The following is a 25,160-nucleotide window of genomic DNA, read 5'->3' on the forward strand; positions in this document are numbered from 1 at the left end:
TAAAGATAGGACATATTTAATTTATATAAGGCAAATATGAAATGGAAATTTTATATTAATTCATCAGAGAATATTATATATTTTCATATATTATAACTAATTTAAAGGTGCATTTCCTCTATATTAAATTTATCCTAAAATTATGCAAAATTATTATATCTATATATATATATATATAGATAGATAGATAGATAGATATATCTCAAGTAAAATTAGGTTTAATTATTGTGAACCAGTTAAAGACAACTTCATATTACATTTCATTTACCTGGTATAGGCTGTGGTCCCAACTTTGGAAATGCTTTTAGACAAAATTCTTCTGCAATAAGCTTAGATTGAAAGGAAAAATAAAGTTATAAAAGATGTTAAATTTCCAAAACAAAAAACATCCCCATTAATCAGAATACTTTTTTATTTCCTTTTTCAGTCACAATTTTACTACCAAATAAATTACTAATTTAAACCAAGTAAACCATTCAACAAATTCTTCTCATGCTACTCCCTCCTAATCTCACCAATTTATTTACAGGCTTTCATCTCATATTAATCTAATGCACCACATAATCCCACAAACACTGCTCAGTATCTAAAATGACCTAATATTCTATGCACATCCATATGCCCGCATTTGACAAATCCCTCAGATTAACCTCTGTTATTATTTCAACTGTACTCTGAATTCTCTCAGCAGCTCCAAAGAGTCTGCACTTTCATGGATATATAATTGTGAACATGTCATTGGGTAAATATTCAAATATTCTTATATAATTTAACAAATGTCTCATTTTACCATTATTAATATAAATAATTCCCTCTTTATTCTCCAACACACATAAATTTTGAGACACAAACACGGTTAATATTTCCTGCAAGTAATTTTCTCTCCCTACACACTTCATTTTTGTCCCTGTTTAAGTGCAAAACTATGATGTCAACAAAGATTTAACTCAATTTAAAAATGGTTTTTACTTACTCCTTAGGGGAAGGGAAGGCAATTGAATTTTCTCTTTTTCAAGAGAACTGAGACTAGTAGAGAGAATATTTCCACAGCAGCAGTGGACCAAAGTTCCAAAAAGAAAAAACAAACATGACTGGAGATGGTCACCTTTTCTCAAAAAGAACTCTCTTAGAGCAGTTCTCTAAATGTGATCCCCATAAAAGTAGCATCAGCATCACTTGGAATGTGTTAAAAATGCAAATTCTCAGGTTCCACTCCAGAATTACCGAAACAGAGGAACCCAGCTATGTCCTTCAGGTGATTTTGATGAGCATCAAATTTTGAGAACCACTGCACTAAGAAGATAAATATGAATAAAGGATGGATTTCAGGCAAGCCAGAACAATTATGTGAATTTGCTTTCTCTTATGAACATAAGCATTTTCCCTTTCTTTTTCTTGAAAGAAAAGGGGTGTCTTATTGTTTTAGTTTGCTAATGCTGCAGAATGCAAAACACCAGAGATGGATTGGCTTTTATAAAAAGGGGGTTTATTTAGCTACACAGTTACAGTCTTAAGGGCATAAAGTGTCCAAGGTAACACATCAGTAATCGGGTACCTTCACTGCAGGATGGCCAATGGCGTCCGGAAAACTTCTGTTAGCTGGGAAGGCACGTGGCTGGCATCTGCTCCTAAGCTCTGGTTTCAAAATGGCTTTCTCCCGGGATGTTCCTCTCTAGCAAGCTTGCTCCTCTTAAAAACGTCACTCATAGCTGCACTCTGTTCAGTCTCTTTGAGTCAGCATGTTTTATATGGCTCCACTGATCAAGGCCCACCCTGAATGGGTGGGGTCACACCTCCATGGGAGTATCCCACCAAAGTCACCACCCACAGCTGGGTGGGGCACATTCCAAGCAAATCCAACCAGCACCAAAAGGTCTGTCCCACAAGACCACAAAGATAATGGCATTTGGGGGACACAATACATTCAAACTGGCACATTCCACCCCCTGGACCCCAAAATGACATTATCTTTCCAAATACAAAATACATTCATTCCATCACAATATCACAAAAACTTAAACCATTTCAGTAATAATAGTTAAGCACAAAATCCCATCAAAATCAATTTAGGCGTGGTCAGTCCTAAGGCATACTTTTCCTTTAGCTTGGATCTGTGGACTTAGAACAAGTTATATGCTTCCAATATACAAAGGAGGGACATTCACAGGATGAACATTTCTATTGCCATAAGGAGAAACAGTAAGGAAAACAGGGTTAACAGGACCAAAACAGTTCCTAAAACCTGCAGGACAAACTCCATTAGATTTCAAAGTCTGAGAGTCATTTACAGAACGTTGCATCCTTGGGGCTTGAGTGAGTGGAAGCCTAAACCTTCCTAAGGGCCTTTTCGGCAGCCCTTTCCTCTCCAAACACTTAGGTGAGTGCTCCAACATACCCACACATTGGGGAGACCACCTTCTCGGCCCCACCTTCCTCAAACATTGGGGCAGCTCCCAGATTCCCTTCCATCTCCGGGGCACATGCTCAACCCCTTCAGAACAGTGTGGTGGCAGCCAGGCTCTCCCCAATTCCCTGGGAATGTGCTCCACCCTCTTTGGGGCTTGGGGTGGCAAAACTCTTCCAGAGCATCGAGGCAGAAAACCCGCCCTCGACCTCCAGGGCAAACTCACCCTTTCCATGCATGTGGGCTGCTCCTCTCTCCCAGCCCTAAACCTCTTGACTCCAGATCTCAACCTCCATGGCTCTGTCTTTGAAGAAATTTTTCCTTTAATTTTTTCCTTGTCTGTTTCCTCCAGTCCAGACCGGCAATGGCTCTGTCTATAAAGATCTCGCAAAAATTCTGTTGGCTTTGCATGAAGCATGCAGGGGTCAAAGCCATCAGACAATAAGAGTTTCCACAAATCCTTTCTGGATAATTCCATCTCCAATCTTGGCTTGTACTGAAATTGCAGCTGGGTTCCATGTTTGGTAACATCCTCAAGTTGGGCTGTAGCTTCTGGGATTCCACCCACTGGAAGCCCGTAATTTTCCAAGCCATCAACTTCTGGTTTCTTTGAACCCAAGAGTTCAGTTCGAAGTTTATCTCTCTCTGCTAGCATTTTACTATAAGCTGCAAGAAGAAGCCAGGCTACATCCTCCACATGTAGTCTGGAGATCTCCTCAGCTAAGTATTCCAGGTTGTCATTTTCAAATTCTTCCTTCCATCTGACACCAGGACTCAATTTTGCCAAATTCTCTGCGACTTTAAAACAAGGATCGCCTTTCTTCCAGTTCGCAAAAACACATTCATCATTTCTGCTCAAGTCCTCATCAGAAGTATCTTTAGAGTCCATATTTCCACAAACAGTCTCTTTAAAGCAGTTTTGGCCTTTTCTATCAAGCTCCTCACAATTCTTCCAGAAACTCCCCATTATCCATTTAAAAAGCCGTTCCAACATGTTTGGTATTTGCAGACTCAGCAGCAAAAAGCACCCCACTTCTCTGGTACCAAAATCTGTTTTAGTTTGCTAATGCTGCAGAATGCAAAACACCAGAGATGGATTGGCTTTTATAAAAAGGGGGTTTATTTAGCTACACAGTTACAGTCTTAAGGGCATAAAGTGTCCAAGGTAACACATCAGTAATCGGGTACCTTCACTGCAGGATGGCCAATGGCGTCCGGAAAACTTCTGTTAGCTGGGAAGGCACGTGGCTGGCATCTGCTCCTAAGCTCTGGTTTCAAAATGGCTTTCTCCCGGGATGTTCCTCTCTAGCAAGCTTGCTCCTCTTAAAAACGTCACTCATAGCTGCACTCCGTTCAGTCTCTTTGAGTCAGCATGTTTTATATGGCTCCACTGATCAAGGCCCACCCTGAATGGGTGGGGTCACACCTCCATGGGAGTATCCCACCAAAGTCACCACCCACAGCTGGGTGGGGCACATTCCAAGCAAATCTAACCAGCACCAAAAGGTCTGTCCCGCAAGACCACAAAGATAATGGCATTTGGGGGACACAATACATTCAAACTGGCACACTTATGATCTCCAGTTTGGCCAAGAATTAAGTAATTTCTTCCAAGGTTTGAGTATGAATTTTTCTTTTGCCCTTTGTGAATATTTACATGAATTGAAAGATGGAGCATGGAGAATCCAAGAAGATTCCCACATCCCTATGCTGTCTGTCCAATTCAGTAGCCAGTACCCCTATATTGTATACCCATATTTTTAATTAAAATTAGAAATAAATATAATTAAAAATTCAGTTTAGTAACCACATGTGGCTAGTGGCTACAATACTGGACAATGCAGATACAGAACATTTTCATCATCACAGAAAGTCCTATTGGACAACACAGTTATAGAGCTGAGCCTTTCTGATTCTGAAGCAATACGGATACAAAAATTCCTAGAGGAATGGTATGGATATACCAAGGAATCTCTTTCAATGACTAGGACATCCCTAATAGTAACACAAAACAAAGGAAGAAACATCTATCAAATTCCTGTTCTGTCTGGTTTAGGAGAATACTGAGCACTATGAATCCAGGTTAAGGGACACAGAAGCTACCAGAAGTACAAAAACAAGCCAAAACCACTAATGTTTAAAGAAGACTCTGCAGGCTAGGGGAAATGTAAGAACAGACTCTACAATGACCTGATTTACACAGAGTCAAACCATAAACTGTCTTCTGGAACTTATATAAATACATTAAATATTTACATAAATTACCCTTCAAGGACTTACTCTCATAATGGTTTTCTTACTTGGAAAAGGTACTTTCTAAGTAAAATATTTAATTATTCAAATAAATTTTTAAAAACATAGATTCATACCATTCCTTTGTTCAAAACTCTCAGTTAAACCAAAGTCTTTACAACAGCCAATAATGCCCTACACATTCTAGGTACCTCCCCATCTCCCCTTACCTTACTACTCTCCTCTCCTCACTCCTTCCACTCTAGTCACACTGATACTGCTGCGCTTCCTGGAACAAGCCAGGTACACATCCGCTTCAGTGCCTCTGCACTGGATATCACTCTGCCTCAAAGGCTCTTTCCCCAGATAGGTGCATGTTTCCATCCATTACCAACTGTGAGTCTTTGCTGAAATACCATCTTCTCAATGAGATCTACTTGACTACCTTCTTGGAAACTCTAAATAGCCTTCAGAGTACTCTCCAATCCCATTGTCTGCTTCTTCTCCAAAGCACTTACGAACTTCTAATGTATATATGCATACCTCAGAGATATTGTGGGTTCAGTTCCAGACCACCGCAATAAAGCAAATATTCTAATAAAGGAAGTCACACAAATTTTCTGGTTTCCCAGTGCACATAAAACTTATGTTTACACTAAACACTGCACTCTATTAAGTGTGCAATAGCATTATGTCTAAAAAAATGTGCATACCTTAACTAAAAAATACTTTATTCCTAAAACATGCTAACCATCAACTGTGCCTTCAGCAAGTCATAATCTTTTTGCTAGTGGAGGGTCTTGCCTCAATGCTGATGGCTGCTGACTGATCAAGGCAGTGGTGCTGAAGGTTGGGGTGGCTGTGGTATTAACAAGTTAGAGACAAGTAATAGCAATCTCTTCTAATTTTTAGACTTTATACAAATAAAAGTATGTTACATTGCTCTTACAGAAATCATAGCTTAATTAATAAAATATCATCAGTAGAGTTTTACAGGCATTCAAGGCTAAGTCTCTGATAACATGGATACCCTCCTATTTGCTTTATCCACTCATGGATCAAGACACTTCGCTTCGAAAGTCACTTGTGTTCACGATGCATCAATTAATGTAAAAACAGAATATGACTTAATTAAAGGTACTCTAAATCAAGATACCATACATTTTCTGTAACTTAAATAAGGGGGAGCTCCCTGATCTCACGTCCAGCTGTGTCTGGAGCAGTGTGGGCTCCCACCTTTGGTAATGTATCAATTAATTTTTATATTGTAAACTTGTTCCATTTACCTTAAGTGCTCTTTTTGCAAAAATGTGTTAACGTTGAATTTTGTCTTGAGTGCTCTTTACTTTTAAACTATTGTTTGCCCCTATACTCTTATTTGAGCGCAAGGTTATGTGATGATGCCCAAACCCACTGAATCACAACCTGATAAGGCTCAGGCCTTTTCTAACAGAGATCATAAGTTTGAGGTGCAAAGAGACAAACCCATGACACTGTACCAGGGTTAGATTCCATCTCAAAAAAATTACTTTCTCTGCTCATCCATAAAAAGCAACTCCTCTACCTCTTTGTTGCTCAGATGTGGCCCTCTCTCTCTCTAACTGAGCCATTTCAACAGGTGAACTCGCTGCCCTCCCCCCTACGTGGGACCCAACTCCCAGGGATGTAAATCTCCCTGGCAATGCAGAGTATGACTCCTGGGGATGAATGCGGACCCGGCATCGTGGGACTGAGAGTATCTTCTTGACCAAAAGGGGGATGCAAAATGAGACAAAGTAGTTTCAGTGGCTGAGAGATTCCAAACGGAGTCGAGAGGTCACTCTGGTGGACATTCTTATGCACTATATAGATAACACCTCTTAGGCTTTAATGTATTGGAATAGCTAGAAGTAAATACCTGAAACTACCAAACTCCAACCCAGCAGTCTGGACTCCTGAAGACAATTATATAATAATGTAGATTACAAGGGGTGACAGTGTGATTGTGAAGTCCTTGTGGATCACACCCCCTTTATCTAGTGTATGGATGAAAGGAGGAATGGGGATAAAAACTAAAGGACAAATGGGGTGGGATGGGGGGATGATTTGGGTGTTCTTTTTTCACTTTCATTTTTTATTCTTGTTCTGGTTCTTTCTGATGTAAGGAAAATGTTCAGAGATAGATTGTGGTGATGAACGCATAACTATGTTATCATACTGTGGACAGCGGATTGTATATCATGGATGATTGTATGGTGTGTGAATGTATTTCAATAAAACTGAATTTAATTAAAAAAAAAAAAAAGCAACTCCTCATCTTCTGAAGTTTTATTGTGAGATTGCAACAATTCAGTCTCATCTTCAGGCTCCACTTAAAATTCTAGTTCTTTTGTTATTTCCACCGTATTTGCAGTTACTTCCTCCACTGAAATCTTGAACTCTTCAAAGTCATCTACGAGGGTTGGAATCAACTTCTTCCAAACTCCTGTTAATGTTGCTATTTTGATCTCCTCCCCAGAATCATGAATGTTCTTCACAGCATCAAAAATGGTTAATCCTTTCCAAAAGGTTTTCAACTGACATTGCGCAGATCCATCAGAGAAATCACTATCTGTGACAGCTATAGCTTTACAAAATGCATTTCTTATTAAAATAATAAGACTTGAAAGTCAAAATTACTCCTTGATCTGTGTTCTGCAGGACAGATGTTTTGTTTGCAGTCATGAAAACAATATTTACCATGTTCTACATACCCAACAGAGCCCTTGGGTGACCAGAGCTTTGTCAATGAGCAGTAATATTTTGAAAGGAATCTTTTTTTCTGAGCAGTACACCTCAACAGTGGGCTTAAACGATTCAGGAAACCATGTAGTAAATATGTGCTGTTATACAGGCTTTGTTTTTTCACTTACAGAACACAGGCAGAGTCAATGTAGCATAATTCTTAAGGCCCCTAGGATTTTTGAAATGGTAAGTGAGCACTGGCTTCAACTTAAAGTCTCAAGCTGTATGAGTCTCTAACAAGAGAATCAGCCTGTCCTTTGAAGCTTCGAAGCCAGGCATTGACTTCTCTTCTCAAGCTATGAAAGTCTTAGATGGCATCTTCTTCCAATAGAAGGCTGCTTCATCTACATTGAAAATCTCTAGTGTAGATACCTTCATCAATAATTTTAGCTAGGTCTTCTTGATAACTGGCTGCAGCTCCTGCAACAGCACTTGCTACTTCACCTTTCACTCTTATGATATGGATAGAGCTTCTTTCCTTAAACCTCATAAACCAACCTCTCTGCTAGCTTCAAACTTTTCTTCTGTAGCTTACTTACCTCTGTGAGCCTCCAAAGACTTGAGGTGAGTTAGGGCCTTGCTCTGCATTAGGCTTTGACTTAAAGGAATGTTGTAGCTGGTTTGATCTTCTATCCAGACCACTGAAACTTTCTCCATATTAGCAATAAAGCTGTTTCACTTTTTCATCATTCATATGTTCACTGAAGTAGCACTTATAATTTCCCTCAAGAACTTTTCCTTGGCCTTCACAACTTGGTTAACTGTTTGGTGCAAGACGCCTAGGTTTCAGCCTATTTTGTCTTTCAATATGCCTTCCTCATTAAGCTTAACAATTTCTAACTTTTGATTTAATAGTGAGAGACATGGAACTCTCCTTCACTTGAACACTAAGAGGGTTATTATACGGTTATTAATCGGCCTAATTTCAATACTGTTGTGTCTCAGAGAATAAGTAGGCCCAAGGAGAGGGAGAGAGACAGGAATGACCGGTCGGTGGAACAGTAAGAACATACATATTTATCAAGTTTTCCATCCTACATGGGCACAGTTCACGGTGCCCCCAAAACAAGTACAATAGTAACAATAAAGATCACTGATCACGGACCATCTTAACAGGTTAATAATGAAAAAGTGAAAAACTGCAAGAATTACGGGACATAGAGACATGAAGTGAGGTACTGAAGTGCACTTCACTTTACTGTGCTTCACAGATATTACATATTTTTGCAAATGCAATGAAGGTTTGTAGCAACCCTGGGTCAAGCAAATGTACTGGCACCATTTTTCAAAAAGCATGTGCTGAGGCGGGGCAAGATGGCAGACTGGTGAGCTGTAAGTTTTAGTTACTCCTCCAGGAAAGTAGGTAAAAAGCCAGGAACTGCGTGGACTGGACACCACAGAGCAATCTGTCTTTGGGCATACTTCATACAACACTCATGAAAACGTGGAACTGCTGAGATCAGCGAAATCTGTAAGTTTTTGCGGCCAGGGGACCCACGCCCCTCCCTGCCAGGCTCAGTCCCGGGGGAGGAGGGGCTGTCAGCTCCGGGAAGGAGAAGGGAGAACTGCAGTGGCTGCTCTTATTGGAAACCCATTCTACTGATTCAAACTCCAACCATAGATAGACTGAGACCAGACACCAGAGACTCTGAGAGCAGCCAGCCCAGCAGAGAGGAGACAGGCATAGAAAAAAAACAACACGAAAAACTCCAAAATAAAAGCAGAGGATTTTTGGAGTTCTGGTGAACACAGAAAGGAGAAGGGCGGACCTCAGGCCTTGAGGCGCATATGCAAATCCCGAAGAAAAGCTGATCTCTCTACCCTGTGGACCTTTCCTTAATGGCCCTGGTTGCTTTGTCTATTAGCATTTCAATAACCCATTAGATCTCTGAGGAGGGCCGTTTTTTTTTTTTTTTTTTTTTTTTTAAATCCTTTTTTCTTTTTCTAAAACAATTACTCTAAGAAGCCCAATACAGAAAGCTTCAAAGAATTGCAATTTGGGCACATCAAGTCAAGAGCAGAACTAAGAGAGCTCTGAGACAAAAGGCAATAATCCAGTGGCTGAGAAAATTCACTAAACAACACAACTTCCCAAGAAAAGGGGGGTGTCCGCTCACAGCCATCATCCTGGTGGACAGGAAACACTCCTGCCCATTGCCAGCCCCATAGCCCAGAGCTGCCCCAGACAACCCAGTGTGACGGAAGTGCTTCAAATAACAGGCACACACCACAAAACTGGGCGTGGACATTAGCCTTCCCTGCAACCTCAGCTGAATGTCCCAGAGCTGGGAAGGTGGAGCAGTGTGAATTAACAAAGCCCCATTCAGCCATCATTTGAACAGACTGGGAGACTCCCTACACAGCCCAGCAGCCCAGAACTGCCCTGGGGGGACGGCACTCACCTGTGACATAGCACAGTCATCCCTCAACAGAGGACCCGGGGTGCACAGCCTGGAAGAGGGGCCCACTTGCAAGTCTCAGGAGCCATACGCCAATACCAAAGACTTGTGGGTCAGTGGCAGAGACAAACTGTGGCAGGACTGAACTGAAGGATTAGACTATTGCAGTAGCTTTAAAACTCTAGGATCATCAGGGAGATTTGATTGTTAGGGCCACCCCCCCACCCCGACTGCCCAGAAACACGCCCCACATACAGGGCAGGCAACACCAACTACACACGCAAGCTTGGTACACCAATTGGGCCCCACAAGACTCACTCCCCCACTCACCAAAAAGGCTAAGCAGGGGAGAACTGGCTTGTGGAGAACAGGTGGCTCGTGGACGCCACTTGCTGGTTAGTTAGAGAAAGTGTACTCCACGAAGCTGTAGATCTGATAAATTAGAGATAAGGACTTAAATAGGTCTACAAACCCTAAAAGAACCCTATCAAGTTCAGCAAATGCCACGAGGCCAAAAACAACAGAAAGTTATAAAGCATATGAAAAAACCAGACGATATGGATAACCCAAGCCCAAGCACCCAAATCAAAAGACCAGAAGAGACACAGCACCTAGAGCAGCTACTCAAAGAACTAAAGATGAACAATGAGACCGTAGTACGGGATATGAAGGAAATCAAGAAGACCCTAGAAGAGCATAAAGAAGACATTGCAAGACTAAATAAAAAAATGGATGATCTTATGGAAATTAAAGAAACTGTTGACCAAATTAAAAAGATTCTGGACACTCATAGTACAAGACTAGAGGAAGTTGAACAACGAATCAGTGACCTGGAAGATGGCAGAATGGAAAATGAAAGTATAAAAGAAACAATGGGGAAAAAAATTGAAAAAATCGAAATGGACCTCAGGGATATGATAGATAATATGAAACGTCCGAATATAAGACTCATTGGTGTCCCAGAAGGGGAAGAAAAGGGTAAAGGTCTAGGAAGCGTATTCAAAGAAATTGTTGGGGAAAACTTCCCAAATCTTCTAAACAACATAAATACACAAATCATAAATGCTCAGCGAACTCCAAATAGAATAAATCCAAATAAACCCACTCCGAGACATATACTGATCACACTGTCAAAGATAGAAGAGAAGGAGCAAGTTCTGAAAGCAGCAAGAGAAAAGCAATTCACCACATACAAAGGAAACAGCATAAGACTAAGTAGTGACTACTCAGCAGCCACCATGGAGGCAAGAAGGCAGTGGCACGATACATTTAAAATTCTGAGTGAGAGGAATTTCCAGCCAAGAATACTTTATCCAGCAAAGCTCTCCTTCAAATTTGAGGGAGAGCTTAAATTTTTCACAGACAAACAAATGCTGAGAGAATTTGCTAACAAGAGACCTGCCCTACTGGAGATACTAAAGGGAGCCCTACAGACAGAGAAACAAAGACAGGACAGACAGACTTGCAGAAAGGTTCAGTACTAAAGAGATTCGGTATGGGTACAATAAAGGATATTAATAGAGAGAGGGAAAAATATGGCAAACATAAACCAAAGGATAAGATGGCCGATTCAAGAAATGCCTTCACGGTTATAACGTTGAATGTAAATGGATTAAACTCCCCCAATTAAAAGATATAGATTGGCAGAATGGATCAAAAAAAATGAACCATCAATATGTTGCATACAAGAGACTCATCTTAGACACAGGGACACAAAGAAACTGAAAGTGAAAGGATGGAAAAAAATATTTCATGCAAGCTACAGCCAAAAGAAAGCAGGTGTAGCAATATTAATCTCAGATAAAATGGACTTCAAATGCAGGGATGTTTTGAGAGACAAAGAAGGCCACTACATACTAATAAAAGGGGCAATTCAGCAAGAAGAAATAACAATCGTAAATGTCTATGCACCCAATCAAGGTGCCACAAAATACATGAGAGAAACACTGGCAAAACTAAAGGAAGCAATTGATGTTTCCACAATAATTGTGGGAGACTTCAACACATCACTCTCTCCTATAGATAGATCAACCAGACAGAACACCAATAAGGAAATGGAAAACCTAAACAATCTGATAAATGAATTAGATTTAACAGACATATACAGGACATTACATCCCAAATCACCAGGATACACATACTTTTCTAGTGCTCACGGAACTTTCTCCAGAATAGATCATATGCTGGGACATAAAACAAGCCTCAATAAATTTAAAAAGATTGAAATTATTCAAAGCACATTCTCTGACCACAATGGAATACAATTAGAAGTCAATAACCATCAGAGACTTAGAAAATTCACAAATACCTGGAGGTTAAACAACACACTCCTAAACAATCAGTGGGTTAAAGAAGAAATAGCAAGAGAAATTGCTAAATATATAGAGACGAATGAAAATGAGAACACAACATACCAAAACCTATGGGATGCAGCAAAAGCAGTGCTAAGGGGGAAATTTATAGCACTAAACGCATATATTAAAAAGGAAGAAAGAGCCAAAATCAAAGAACTAATGGATCAACTGAAGAAGCTAGAAAATGAACAGCAAACCAATCCTAAACCAAGTACAAGAAAAGAAATAACAAGGATTAAAGCAGAAATAAATGACATAGAGAACAAAAAAACAATAGAGAGGATAAATATCACCAAAAGTTGGTTCTTTGAGAAGATCAACAAGATTGACAAGCCCCTAGCTAGACTGACAACATCAAAAAGACAGAAGACCCATATAAACAAAATAATGAATGAAAAAGGTGACATAACTGCAGATCCTGAACAAATTAAGAAAATTATAAGAGGATATTATGAACATCTGTATGGCAACAAACTGGATAATGTAGAAGAAATGGACAATTTCCTGGAAACATATGAACAACCTAGACTGACCAGAGAAGAAATAGAAGACCTCAACCAACCCATCACAAGCAAAGAGATCCAATCAGTCATCAAAAATCTTCCCACAAATAAATGCCCAGGGCCAGATGGCTTCACAGGGGAATTCTACCAAACTTTCCAGAAAGAACTGACACAAATCTTACTCAAACTCTTTCAAAACATTGAAAAAAATGGAACACTACCTAACTCATTTTATGAAGCTAACATCAATCTAATACCAAAACCAGGCAAAGATGCTACAAAAAAGGAAAACTACCGGCCAATCTCCCTAATGAATATAGATGCAAAAATCCTCAACAAAATACTTGCAAATCAAATCCAAAGACACATTAAAAAAATCATACACCATGACCAAGTGGGGTTCATTCCAGGCATGCAAGGATGGTTCAACATAAGAAAAACAATCAATGTATTACAACACATTAAAAACTCGAAAGGGAAAAATCAATTGATCATCTCAATAGATGCTGAAAAAGCATTTGACAAAATCCAACATCCGTTTTTGATAAAAACACTTCAAAAGGTAGGAATTGAAGGAAACTTCTTCAACATGATAAAGAGCATATATGAAAAACCCACAGCCAGCATAGTACTCAATGGTGAGAGACTGAAAGCCTTCCCTCTAAGATCAGGAACAAGAGAAGGATGCCCGCTGTCACCACTGTTATTCAACATTGTGCTGGAAGTGCTAGCCAGGGCAATCCAGCAAGACAAAGAAATAAAAGGCATCCAAATTGGAAAAGAAGAAGTAAAACTGTCATTGTTTGCAGATGATATGATCTTATATCTAGAAAACCCTGAGAAATCGACGATACAGCTACTAGAGCTAATAAACAAATTTAGCAAAGTAGCGGGATACAAGATTAATGCACATAAGTCAGTAATGTTTCTATATGCTAGAAATGAACAAACTGAAGAGACACTCAAGAAAAAGATACCATTTTCAATAGCAACTAAAAAAATCAAGTACCTAGGAATAAACTTAACCAAAGATGTAAAAGACCTACACAAAGAAAACTACATAACTCTACTAAAAGAAATAGAAGGGGACCTTAAAAGATGGAAAAATATTCCATGTTCATGGATAGGAAGGCTAAATGTCATTAAGATGTCAATTCTACCCAAACTCATCTACAGATTCAATGCAATCCCAATCAAAATTCCAACAACCTACTTTGCAGACTTGGAAAAGCTAGTTATCAAATTTATTTGGAAAGGGAAGATGCCTCGAATTCCTAAAGACACTCTAAAAAAGAAAAACGAAGTGGGAGGACTTACACTCCCTGACTTTGAAGCTTATTATAAAGCCACAGTTGCCAAAACAGCATGGTACTGGCACAAAGATAGACATATAGATCAATGGAATCGAATTGAGAATTCAGAGATAGACCCTCAGATCTATAGCCGACTGATCTTTGATAAGGCCCCCAAAGTCACCGAACTGAGCCATAATGGTCTTTTCAACAAATGGGGCTGGGAGAGTTGGATATCCATATCCAAAAGAATGAAAGAGGACCCCTACCTCACCCCCTACACAAAAATTAACTCAAAATGGACCAAAGATCTCAATATAAAAGAAAGTACCATAAAACTCCTAGAAGATAATGTAGGAAAACATCTTCAAGACCTTGTATTAGGCGGCCACTTCCTAGACTTTACACCCAAAGCACAAGCAACAAAAGAAAAATTAGATAAATGGGAACTCCTCAAGCTTAGAAGTTTCTGCACCTCAAAGGAATTTCTCAAAAAGGTAAAGAGGCAGCCAACTCAATGGGAAAAAATTTTTGGAAACCATGTATCTGACAAAAGACTGATATCTTGCATATACAAAGAAATCCTACAACTCAATGACAATAGTACAGACAGCCCAATTATAAAATGGGCAAAAGATATGAAAAGACAGTTCTCTGAAGAGGAAGTACAAATGGCCAAGAAACACATGAAAAAAATGTTCAGCTTCACTAGCTATTAGAGAGATGCAAATTAAGACCACAATGAGATACCATCTAACACCGGTTAGAATGGCTGCCACTAAACAAACAGGAAACTACAAATGCTGGAGGCGATGTGGAGAAATTGGAACTCTTATTCATTGCTGGTGGGACTGTATAATGGTTCAGCCACTCTGGAAGTCAGTCTGGCAGTTCCTTAGAAAACTAGATATAGAGCTACCATTCGATCCAGCGATTGCACTTCTCGGTATATACCCGGAAGATCGGAAAGCAGTGACACGAACAGATATCTGCACGCCAATGTTCATAGCAGCATTATTCACAATTGCCAAGAGATGGAAACAACCCAAATGTCCTTCAACAGATGAGTGGATAAATAAAATGTGGTATATACACACGATGGAATACTACGCGGCAGTAAGAAGGAACGATCTGGTGAAACATATGACAACATGGATGAACCTTGAAGACATAATGCTGAGCGAAATAAGCCAGGCACAAAAAGAGAAATATTATATGCTACCACTAATGTGAACTTTGAAAAATGTAAAACAAATGGTTTATAATGTAGAATGTAGGGGAACAAGCAGTAGAGAGCAATTAAGGAAGGGGGAACAATAATCCAAGAAGAACAGATAAGCTATTTAACGTTCTGGGGATGCCCAGAAATGACTATGGTCTGTTAATTTCTGATGGATGTAGTAGGAACAAGTTCACTGAAATGTTGCTATATTATGTAACTTTTTTGGGGTAAAGTAGGAACATGTTGGAAGTTAAGCAGTTATCTTAGGTTAGTTGTCTTTTTCTTACTCCCTTGTTATGGTCTCTTTGAAATGTTCTTTTATTGTATGTTTGTTTTCTTTTTAACTTTTTTTTTCATACAGTTGATTTAAAAAAGAAGGGAAAGTTAAAACAAAAAAAAAAAGAAAGAAAAAAGACAAAGAAGGAAAAAAAAAAAAAGATGTAGTGCCCCCTTGAGGAGCCTGTGGAGAATGCAGGGGTATTTGCCTACCCCACCTCCATGGTTGCTAACATGACCACAGACATAGGGGACTGGTGGTTTGATGGGTTGAGCCCTCTACCATAAGTTTTACCCTTGGGAAGACGGTTGCTGCAAAGGAGAGGCTAGGCCTCCCTGTATTTGTGCCTAAGAGTCTCCTCCTGAATGCCTCTTTGTTGCTCAGATGTGGCCCTCTCTCTCTGGCTAAGCCAACTTGAAAGGTGAAATCACTGCCCTCCTCCCTACGTGGGACCAGACACCCAGGGGAGTGAATCTCCCTGGCAATGTGGAATATGACTCCCGGAGAGGAATGTAGACCCGGCATCGTGGGATGGAGAACATCTTCTTGACCAAAAGGGGGATGTGAAAGGAAATGAAATAAGCTTCAGTGGCAGAGATTCCAAAACGAGCCGAGAGATCACTCTGGTGGGCACTCTTACGCACACTTTAGACAACCTTTTTTAGGTTCTAAAGAATTGGGGTAGCTGGTGGTGGATACCTGAAACTATTAAACTACAACCCAGAACCCATGAATCTCGAAGACAGTTGTATAAAAATGTAGCTTATGAGGGGTGACAATGGGATTGGGAATGCCATAAGGACCAAACTCCACTTTGTCTAGTTTATGGATGGATGTGTAGAAAAGTAGGGGAAGGAAACAAACAGACAAAGGTACCCAGTGTTCTTTTTTACTTCAATTGCTCTTTTTCACTCTAATTATTATTCTTGTTATTTTTGTGTGTGTGCTAATGAAGGTGCCAGGGATTGATTTAGGTGATGAATGTACAACTATGTAATGGTACTGTAAACAATCGAAAGTACAATTTGTTTTGTATGACTGCGTGGTATGTGAATATATCTCAATAAAATGATGATTTAAAAAAAAAAAAAAAAAGCATGTGCTCACTTCAAGGTCTCTCTGTCACATTTTAATTTAGGTATGTACACTGTTTTTTTAGACACAATGCTATTGTACACTTAATAGACTACTGTATAGTATAAACACAACTTTTATATGCACTAGGAAACTAAAAACTTCGTGTGACTCACTTTATTGCAATATTCACTTTATTGCAGTGGTCTGGAACCAAACCCACGATATCTGAGGTATGCCTGTATATATTTCCTTATTCATTGCCTTCTTAACTTTCCCTCCAGTCACAAATGGAAATTAAGCTCCTATAGGGTATGGATTTTTATCCCTTTTGTTCACTGCTGTATTGCTAGGGTCTAAAAATAGCCTGGTCCATAATAGGTACCCAGTGAATATCTGTTGAATGAATAATAAATTATATGACAAGTATTTGTTTAAAAGATAAATATACTCTGACAAGAATAATATAAAATACATATAAGTAACTAGATAAAAACAACTAATTTATTAAGAATTTAAACAACATTCCTATTTCCTTATATAAATCCTTTCTTTAAAAGATTTTGGATAGGAAAATGGAAAAGTAACAAATTTAATGACCTCAATATCCCAACTAAGGTGCAAGATAAAGAACAAAGAAAAGCCCAGGAACAGAAAGCTTCACAGCGGAATTTTACCAAACATTCCAGGAAGAATTAACAACATTCCAGCTCTAAGTTTTCCAAAAATTGAAGAAGAGGGAACACTACCTAACTCATTCTATGAGGCTAACATCACTCTAATACCAAAACCTGATAAAGATACCACAAGAAAGGAAAACTACAGGCCAATCTCCCTAATGAATATAGATACAAAAATTCTCAACAAAATACTTGCAAACTAAATCCAATGCCACATTAAAAGAATTATACACCATGGCCAAGTGGGTTTTATTACAGGTATGCAAGGGTGGTTCAACATAAGAAAATCAATTAATGATGCAGAAAATGCATTTGACAAAATCCAGTATTCTTTCTTGATAAAAACACTTGGACAGGAATAGAAGGAAACTTTCTCAATATGAAAAACCCACAGCTAACAACGTATTCAATGGTGAGAGACTGAAAGCCTTCCCTCTAAGATCGGAAATGAGAAAAGGATGCCCCCGTAACCACTGTTATTCAACATTGGGCTAGAAGTTCTAGTTAGAGCAATTATATAAGTTAGGATGGCTTATATGTTGTGTGAAAAACTCAATAAAATTGCATTTAAAGAAAAAAAAAAAAAGGCAAGCCCCTGCCTTGAATCCACTTTCCACATGTAAAACAGCATCTGCTGTTCTCATAGCATAAGCCAGTGACCCACTTCTTACTTGAGGTACAGAAAGTTTACAGAAAGCTTCTGTTAGCGACCTGAAACAACTAGTCAGCGGTCAGTTAGTGTAATTCTTTACACTAACTCCCCGTCTGTAAAAATTTAACCTATGTTTGAGTGTAGTCTAATAACTTGTCCAAAAGGATATTATTCAAGAGCATCTCCAATGGGACAGCAATCATCTGTTTATACTTAAGTAAATTATCATTCGTCCCACTAAGTACAGCCATACTTGAACTAATGAATCAAGGTTCAGTCTTGGCCACATCTGAACTGTAACCAGAGACTATAAAAATAATAACTGAAAATCTTCCTATCAGAAATTGAATTGCCCACTTCTTACCCCCTAATGCCTGTCACATCACAAAGAAAGTTAGAAAGATTGCTCAACTTCTCTTTTCTGAAGACAATGATTGGCCTAACAACCACCACTTGGATAAACAGTGCATGACAGTGAGTAAGCAAGCACCCTGACAGTTGTTAGATAACATTCTTACTGAACACTCTGGGTGGCCCATTGTGCCTCAGTTGTGAGTAAAACCGACCTCATGAGATATGAAGGGCCTTTACCTAACTCCTGTTATTTTGCACTCAGATATAAGAGCTCAAAGATACATTCTTATGATAATAAAGTTGCAAAAAAAATTAATTATTTCTAGCTACTGGCTCTGGCTTCACATGACCCACAGCACTAAGGCAGAAATCCCTACGATACTAGAGTCCTTCACTTGGAATACTATGTGCAACAGTTACACAGCTGGAAAGAACCTCCCCAAATGTTCAGGATATGGAATTGATCTAAGCTTGCAGAACTGATGCATCCCAGTTTCACTATGGGAGAAATTAGAGATACCCATGTGCATTTAACAATGGATGTTGCTAGGTAACTCTGTATCTACAATGGTTCTGGAACATTAGAAATTAGAATGTGTAATCATAACTTGGGGATAATGCCAGTTTTTTTCTGGGTGAAACTTGCAGAGTATAATGATACTTTGTTTCTGGATGACATCTGCTGCTTTGAAGAAGGCAAGATAACTTGCAAAGGCACCTATTTCATCTGTGTAAGCCATGGCCACACAAATGGTGTGGCTATTGCTATACAGATTGTATCATCCCTACCTTGCATCATCTCTCAATTCTTTTTACGGGAAGAGGTTCACAACACCATGGCACTTATGAAAACATTTTGGGGGAATAATACACCCATCACACAGAATTTTCACCTTTTATTAGAGAGATCTTGAACAGAAAATAACGACATGACCATGTTTTTAAACCCGTTCACTACTGAGATGGTGGACATTAAAACTGTGAGCCCGTAGAATCACATGGTTCTTGATATCACCCTAAACAAAAAATTAGGGGTGTTTCTCCTCAATGGCAAGAACATTCTACCTATAATCCTAATGAATCAATACTTTAAGAGACATCAAGGAAGAAGTTGTCAAGGTGCGTAAAACTGAAAACTGTTCCTATCAACCTTGGCTACTTGCATTAAGAGAAATGAGGGGTAAAAGAACTGTACAGAGTATTATAGTGATACAGGAAATAATAGTTCATATGTTTCAGTAAAGCTCATAAATTGTCCCAAAGTTGAGCCTTAAAAAAATGTTATCATGAACTTTCTCACCTGTATATGACTACATAAAAAGTGATATATGACAGAAGATAAATTTAAAGAACAAAAGATAAAGGTTTTCATGAAGAAGAAAATGTAATGGTGCTTAAATAGCAACAAAGTGGGAATATAAATAACACATAAACATGTAATGTCAAATACTCCATTTGTTAATATTCATAAACTGCCCTTTGTGCTTTCCATATTGTGAGTTTTAAGCCTATCACACTTCTCTTTCACTGCTAGTTAGGTGAATTCCAGTGCTTCACCCTTGAGACTGGATGTTCTAGCTGCTGATAAGGGGGCAGAAAAAAAAACATGCCTCAGCAAGATTAAAGGGAAGCCATTCTTTCTTCTCCAGTAGCTGCCAAAAAGCAACAGAATGCAGTATCATAGAAGCGTCCTTGCAAATGTTAGTTATAACAAAGGAGTCTTGGAAGACACCCACGTTTCAGAGGTTGTTGCTACGTCCTATGCAACAAACCTTTAACCTCCAAATTCGGTTTAGCTGTTGTACTTACTAATGTATTCTCCCAGTAGTAATTTAAATCCCCATGTCTGCTTTCTGTAGAGTATTTGTTCACAAGAAGTTTCTGTTAAGCCAAAAACTAATATGACACTTCCCTCTTCACTCACAAGAAAGTAAAAGTAAAAAACTATGATTTTTCTAGGTATTTTATTTATAGTTAAATTAACAAAGGCCAAACTAAATATAAACAAAATAATTCCAATGGCAGGTGATCATACTTATATGAATAACTTAGGCTAATGATCTGATAGAAATTTCTTATAAATCCTTTCAAATTAAAATTCAACTCAGCAAATATTCACTATGCACCTATATGGAAGTACTAGAGGAAAAACCATGAATTGGTAATCTATTATATATGTATAAATGCTTATAAAGTGATGGTTCCCAAACAATTTCTATTACATATAGTACCTTAAAATATAAATTATAATTATAAAATATGTATACTAGTATAATAAATTGATACACTGATAATACTTAATATATACTGATTATATTGAGCACTTCCTACGTGCCAGACATTAAGCACTGCATATACATTATCACTTTTAATTTTTGTAATAACTAATGATGTAGATACATCATTAATTCCCAATGTTAACAGGTGAGGAAACAAAAAACAGTAACCCAAAAGACAAAGGAATGATTCACAACTGGAAAGCCAATAAGAAAGGGAAATAGTCATATCAGAATGGAAAGGAAGGTGATCCCCGTGCAGTTTGAAAAGGGCATACCTATTCCCCCAAGATTCTAGTGTGTTCTCCTCCAAAAGGGAGGACATCTCCTAATTAAGCACCAAAATCCAGCAGTTTAATTTAATTATAAAGTAAAAAAACATACCTGAGGTGAGAGAAATTTTTCAATGCGTTTGGCTATAAAACCTTTCTCCAATATGGAGTTAACTGATGGTCTATCCCTAGGATTTCTTTTAAATAACTGAGACAGCAAATTGCGGAGATCATAGGAATAATGCAAAGACACAGGTGGAAAAGATCCAGATATTATCTTCAGGACCAGGTTTTTCATGTTTCCAGCTTCAAACTAAAGTCCAGAAAATAAATTAACATATATGAATCATACATAAATTGAAGATGGGAATATTAGCAATGAGAAATAATTATTTTCCTATCAATAAAAAAGAGAAATGCAATCCTCTTCTAAACTTCTGAATCAGTATATGTTCTCTAGAACAGGATTCACTTGGTTATCTACAAATGTTTCAAAGAGTATCAGTCCTCAGAAAGTAAAATAATATAACTCATTCTAAAATTAACTTTTAGTTATTCAAAACATTGTAAGATGGAATTAAGTGTTAACTAGATTTTTAAAAATCATGAAAATAATCAAGATGGTAAAAGAATTTACCCTATAGGTAGCAAAATCAGGGCCACAGAACCACAGAGAAAAAAACTAGTGGGCCTCATTTAAGACGTGCCCTCCTATGCCCCTGTTGTAAAGACCAGAACAAGAAATTAACTACAGAACAAAGTATGCGGAAAAAACATAATAAAACAGTAATTCTCTGTATTATTTTCCTTTTAAATACTCAGTACTATTATTTTTTGGGTGGATGCTCCCAAAAGCCATGGAATCAACAAATATTCCTAGAGGAATATAAACCATATCAAAAGGAATACGTATTTTAGGATTAAACATGGTATAATTGTAATTAACTGAAGCCAAAAGAACACAAAGGTAGGACAATTTAAATAAAAATAAGATTTCATTTTGAAAGAATAAAATTATGCTTTTGATTCTTCTGCCAAAATAGAGAACAGTTGTACATTACTTTAAGAAAACAAAATACACTATAAATTAGGTAGCAGTGATTATACCAATAATAAAAGAGTTCTGTTGAATGTTGAGCTCTCCTAGCACATCTTAAAGATATAATTCAGCTTATTAAAATCTGAGTACTGCTCAATCTTCTAGAAATAATATCTAAGCATCTAAAAAAGAACCTTAAATGTAGAAGAGATATGGTTTTCTACTCCTTCACTCCAATGACTTTTCATTTATCTTCCAAATGACAAGCTCTTCACAAATAAAGGTTAGTGAATTAAATAATTTGATGTGCTCATTTAAAAGTAAACAACTCCAAACTACAGAAGATATGGTGACAGAACAATGTAGGTAAAAAGATTTTTAAAAAAGAAAGAGAGAAAGACACTGGTTTAGACCTAAAACAACAACAGTGTCACAGAAAAGCAGCCCAGTTCCTTCAAATACATATCTAATAACAAACATCCCACATTACTTTGGGAGTCTACACCTTTTTCCTTAAGAGAGGAAAATAAAATCTAAGGTAATACATTAGAAGAGTTTGCAACCATTGAAAAGCATGAAAAGGAAAAAAAAATACTCCCCAAATAAGATCAAGCAATAAAAATAGGAACTGTTTATATAATATAATCAAACTTGGGGAGAAGGAAGTGAGAACATATTTCATAAATAAATTTAGAATAAAGCCTAGAAGGAAACAATAAAATATTATAAATAGTCAATATGAGCTGGAAGAATTACCTATGACTTTTACACACTTCTTTGTATTTTTATGTTTTTTCTAAAATTTTCTGTAATGAAAATACATTATTGTGTAATTGGTGAGGGAAACATTCCTTTTCTAAAAGGATTTTAAAATGGAAAGTGATTTAGAGTCAACCTACTGAGGACTCTTTTTTTGGTGTGTGCTATTTCAAAATGTGAGATTTACTCTGAATTAAAGAGTACTCAAACCTTCAATGAAAATGTTAAGAAAATTCTTTAAAGAATTCCCATTCCAAACTCAAATAATTTGTATGTTTTGAGAGAAATCACTAAAATGAAACTAATAGAATTTGCTCAACTGAAACATCAAATTAATAGTAAATCAAATTAACATTAGGATAGCAAAATTTAATTATGAAATATATATTACAATAATAAATAAATAACATATGGATATATGTTAAGGGAAAATTTTAGTTTAGATTCCAGGAAAGAGATGAGAAATTTAAAAACTGACAGAGAAGAATTTCTAGTACTAGAGACTCATTTGAAAGCAACATATGATTTAAAATAATAAATATATTATAGTCACTGTTTGGCATAATTTTCAAATATTTCAAAAACGTTTACTTACTGCATGTTTAAGTGTGCACATCTCATAAAGGACACACCCCAGAGCCCAAATATCACTAGAGAAAAGAAAAATGACAAATTTCCTCTAAATCAGAATTTACTTAAAAATTTTTTTTTATCAAAGGAAACAAAAGCAGTATGAAAATACTGTGGAAAAATGTATGTTCCATACATTTCTTTTAAAACTTAAAATCTCAACCATAACCAAATGACAAAAGCAGGGGTCCCAAATTAGAAAAATAATGGTCCAAGCAATTATTTTAAAATTTCATTAAAGAAATTTAACTTTTAAAAGAACAAAATTAATAAATTTTAATGTATATTTCATTTAGTTACTTTTATTTAGCCAAGTCAAACTGCTTTATTCAATCATTCACATAAAGCCATGATTTTAAAAATAACATAAAAAAGCAAAATACCTCATTAATAACATGAAGAAAATATTAATTTACTAAAATTACATCTGAAATCAATCTATGTCAACTGAAATACTACGTGAGAGTAAATACATTAACTTATTTTAGTGCAAAGAATTAGTTTTTGATATATTTTCTCTCCCTCTGTCTTTTGTGTTAAAAAGGTAATTTTATAATCAGAAAAAAGAATAAAACTATTTTTATTTTAAGAAAGAAAATAAGTTTATACTCAAAGCTCTAATGGTCCTTTGGAGTCAAAACAAAACAAAACAAAAAAACCATCACTCTTGAAAATTGAACTTATTGGAAAGAGTAAATCCATTCTTGCAATCCTAAGGTTCTCTTTATCCAAACCGTCACAAAAATCTTCGTATCTAAACTTGTAATCCACACATCTATTTAATTCTGAAGTTCAAATAGAAAAACATTCAACTCTAATTAAGCTATTCAGTAGCTTGTAAATGTCACAAACTAAATAGCATAAACAAAAAAATTAAACTACCTTTTAGTAAAACACTTTAAAATCTGGCCTTTAGAAAAATATGAATTTCAAACAGTATAATCAATAATGCTTATCCATTACATTTTTTTAAAGCATTCAAAGCATTTTACACACAAAATTAATTTCGTAGAAAATTCCTCAAAGGATGATTAAATTCATTCCTGATTTAATGAGAAAGATTAGTATTTTTTTAGGGTGACATCTATAAGATACATAGAAATAGCATTAAAAAGTAAAATTACTTTAGCCCAAATAAGAAATGCTGCTATCATTTACAATATCTACTAATAACAAATTCCATGGACTACACTGATATTTCCATTATAATGTAAACTAGTTAAAACAATACACCGTTAGAATGATGTTAGAATGATATTCTCAGGCTGTACTCTTGCGGTTTAAAACACAACTCCACACCCAAACCTCCCTCCTCACCCCCACCCCCCACAAAATAAGAAGAGATAACAATCATGGAAATACGCATTATTACCAGCTACTCATTTCTTTTAGCTTCTGTTGGTACTCTCAAAATTAAAACCAATTTATTTGGTTACATTTTTCAATTAGAAAGAGAGAGAAAATAAAGGGTATTGGGGATTCGAAGACAAGGATTCCTCTTACCATTCACATACTACACTATCTGTTAGCCCTGTTACATCTTAGTGATAACAAATGCCTAGTTTGGATACTTGCTCCACTACTTACTAGGCTGAGGGACTTCAGGGAAGTTACTTTACCTCTCTCTGCATTTGATTTCCTTATAATGAAAGGAGTAAACCAACACCTCACAAGATTATTGTAAGGATTAAGAGTCAATACATAGAAAGCATTTGAAACAGTGCTTGGCATATACTATGTGTCCAAAAAATATTAGCTATTATAATTCACTTGGAAATTACTATTACAAAGAGAAAGATTAAAGGCAGCACCTTTTATTTTCCAATTTTAACTTAAATAATAAAGTAATCCTATGGTTCATTCAGCAAGATACTGAAATAGCTTCTTTACAACTTCACTCATCATACATTTAAATATATATATACATATACACAAATGTACATTATTGATTCTAGAATAACATTTATAGGTTAATAAA

At 37.0% G+C, this 25,160-nt stretch overlaps 1 protein-coding gene across 18 annotated transcripts in view; it reads right to left on the bottom strand.

The window, feature by feature from the left end:
• NEK1 (NIMA related kinase 1) overlaps positions 1-25,160 on the bottom strand; it is a 351,041-nt gene that overhangs the window by 277,198 nt on the left and 48,683 nt on the right. For all 18 annotated transcript variants that reach the window (XR_005215994.1, XR_005215995.1, XR_005215996.1 and 15 more), the window contains 3 exons: positions 23,148-23,202; positions 20,867-21,067; positions 269-329 (listed from right to left, as the gene is read on the bottom strand). Coding sequence is in view for 15 of the 18 variants with exons in the window: in XM_037830993.1 (XP_037686921.1) it covers positions 269-329; positions 20,867-21,067; positions 23,148-23,202 (317 nt within the window). In the remaining 3 variants the exon portion in view is untranslated. The remainder of the gene's footprint in view (positions 1-268; positions 330-20,866; positions 21,068-23,147; positions 23,203-25,160) is intronic.

This window comes from Choloepus didactylus, chromosome 3 (genome assembly GCF_015220235.1).
Source record: "Choloepus didactylus isolate mChoDid1 chromosome 3, mChoDid1.pri, whole genome shotgun sequence".
NCBI lineage: Eukaryota > Metazoa > Chordata > Mammalia > Pilosa > Megalonychidae > Choloepus > Choloepus didactylus.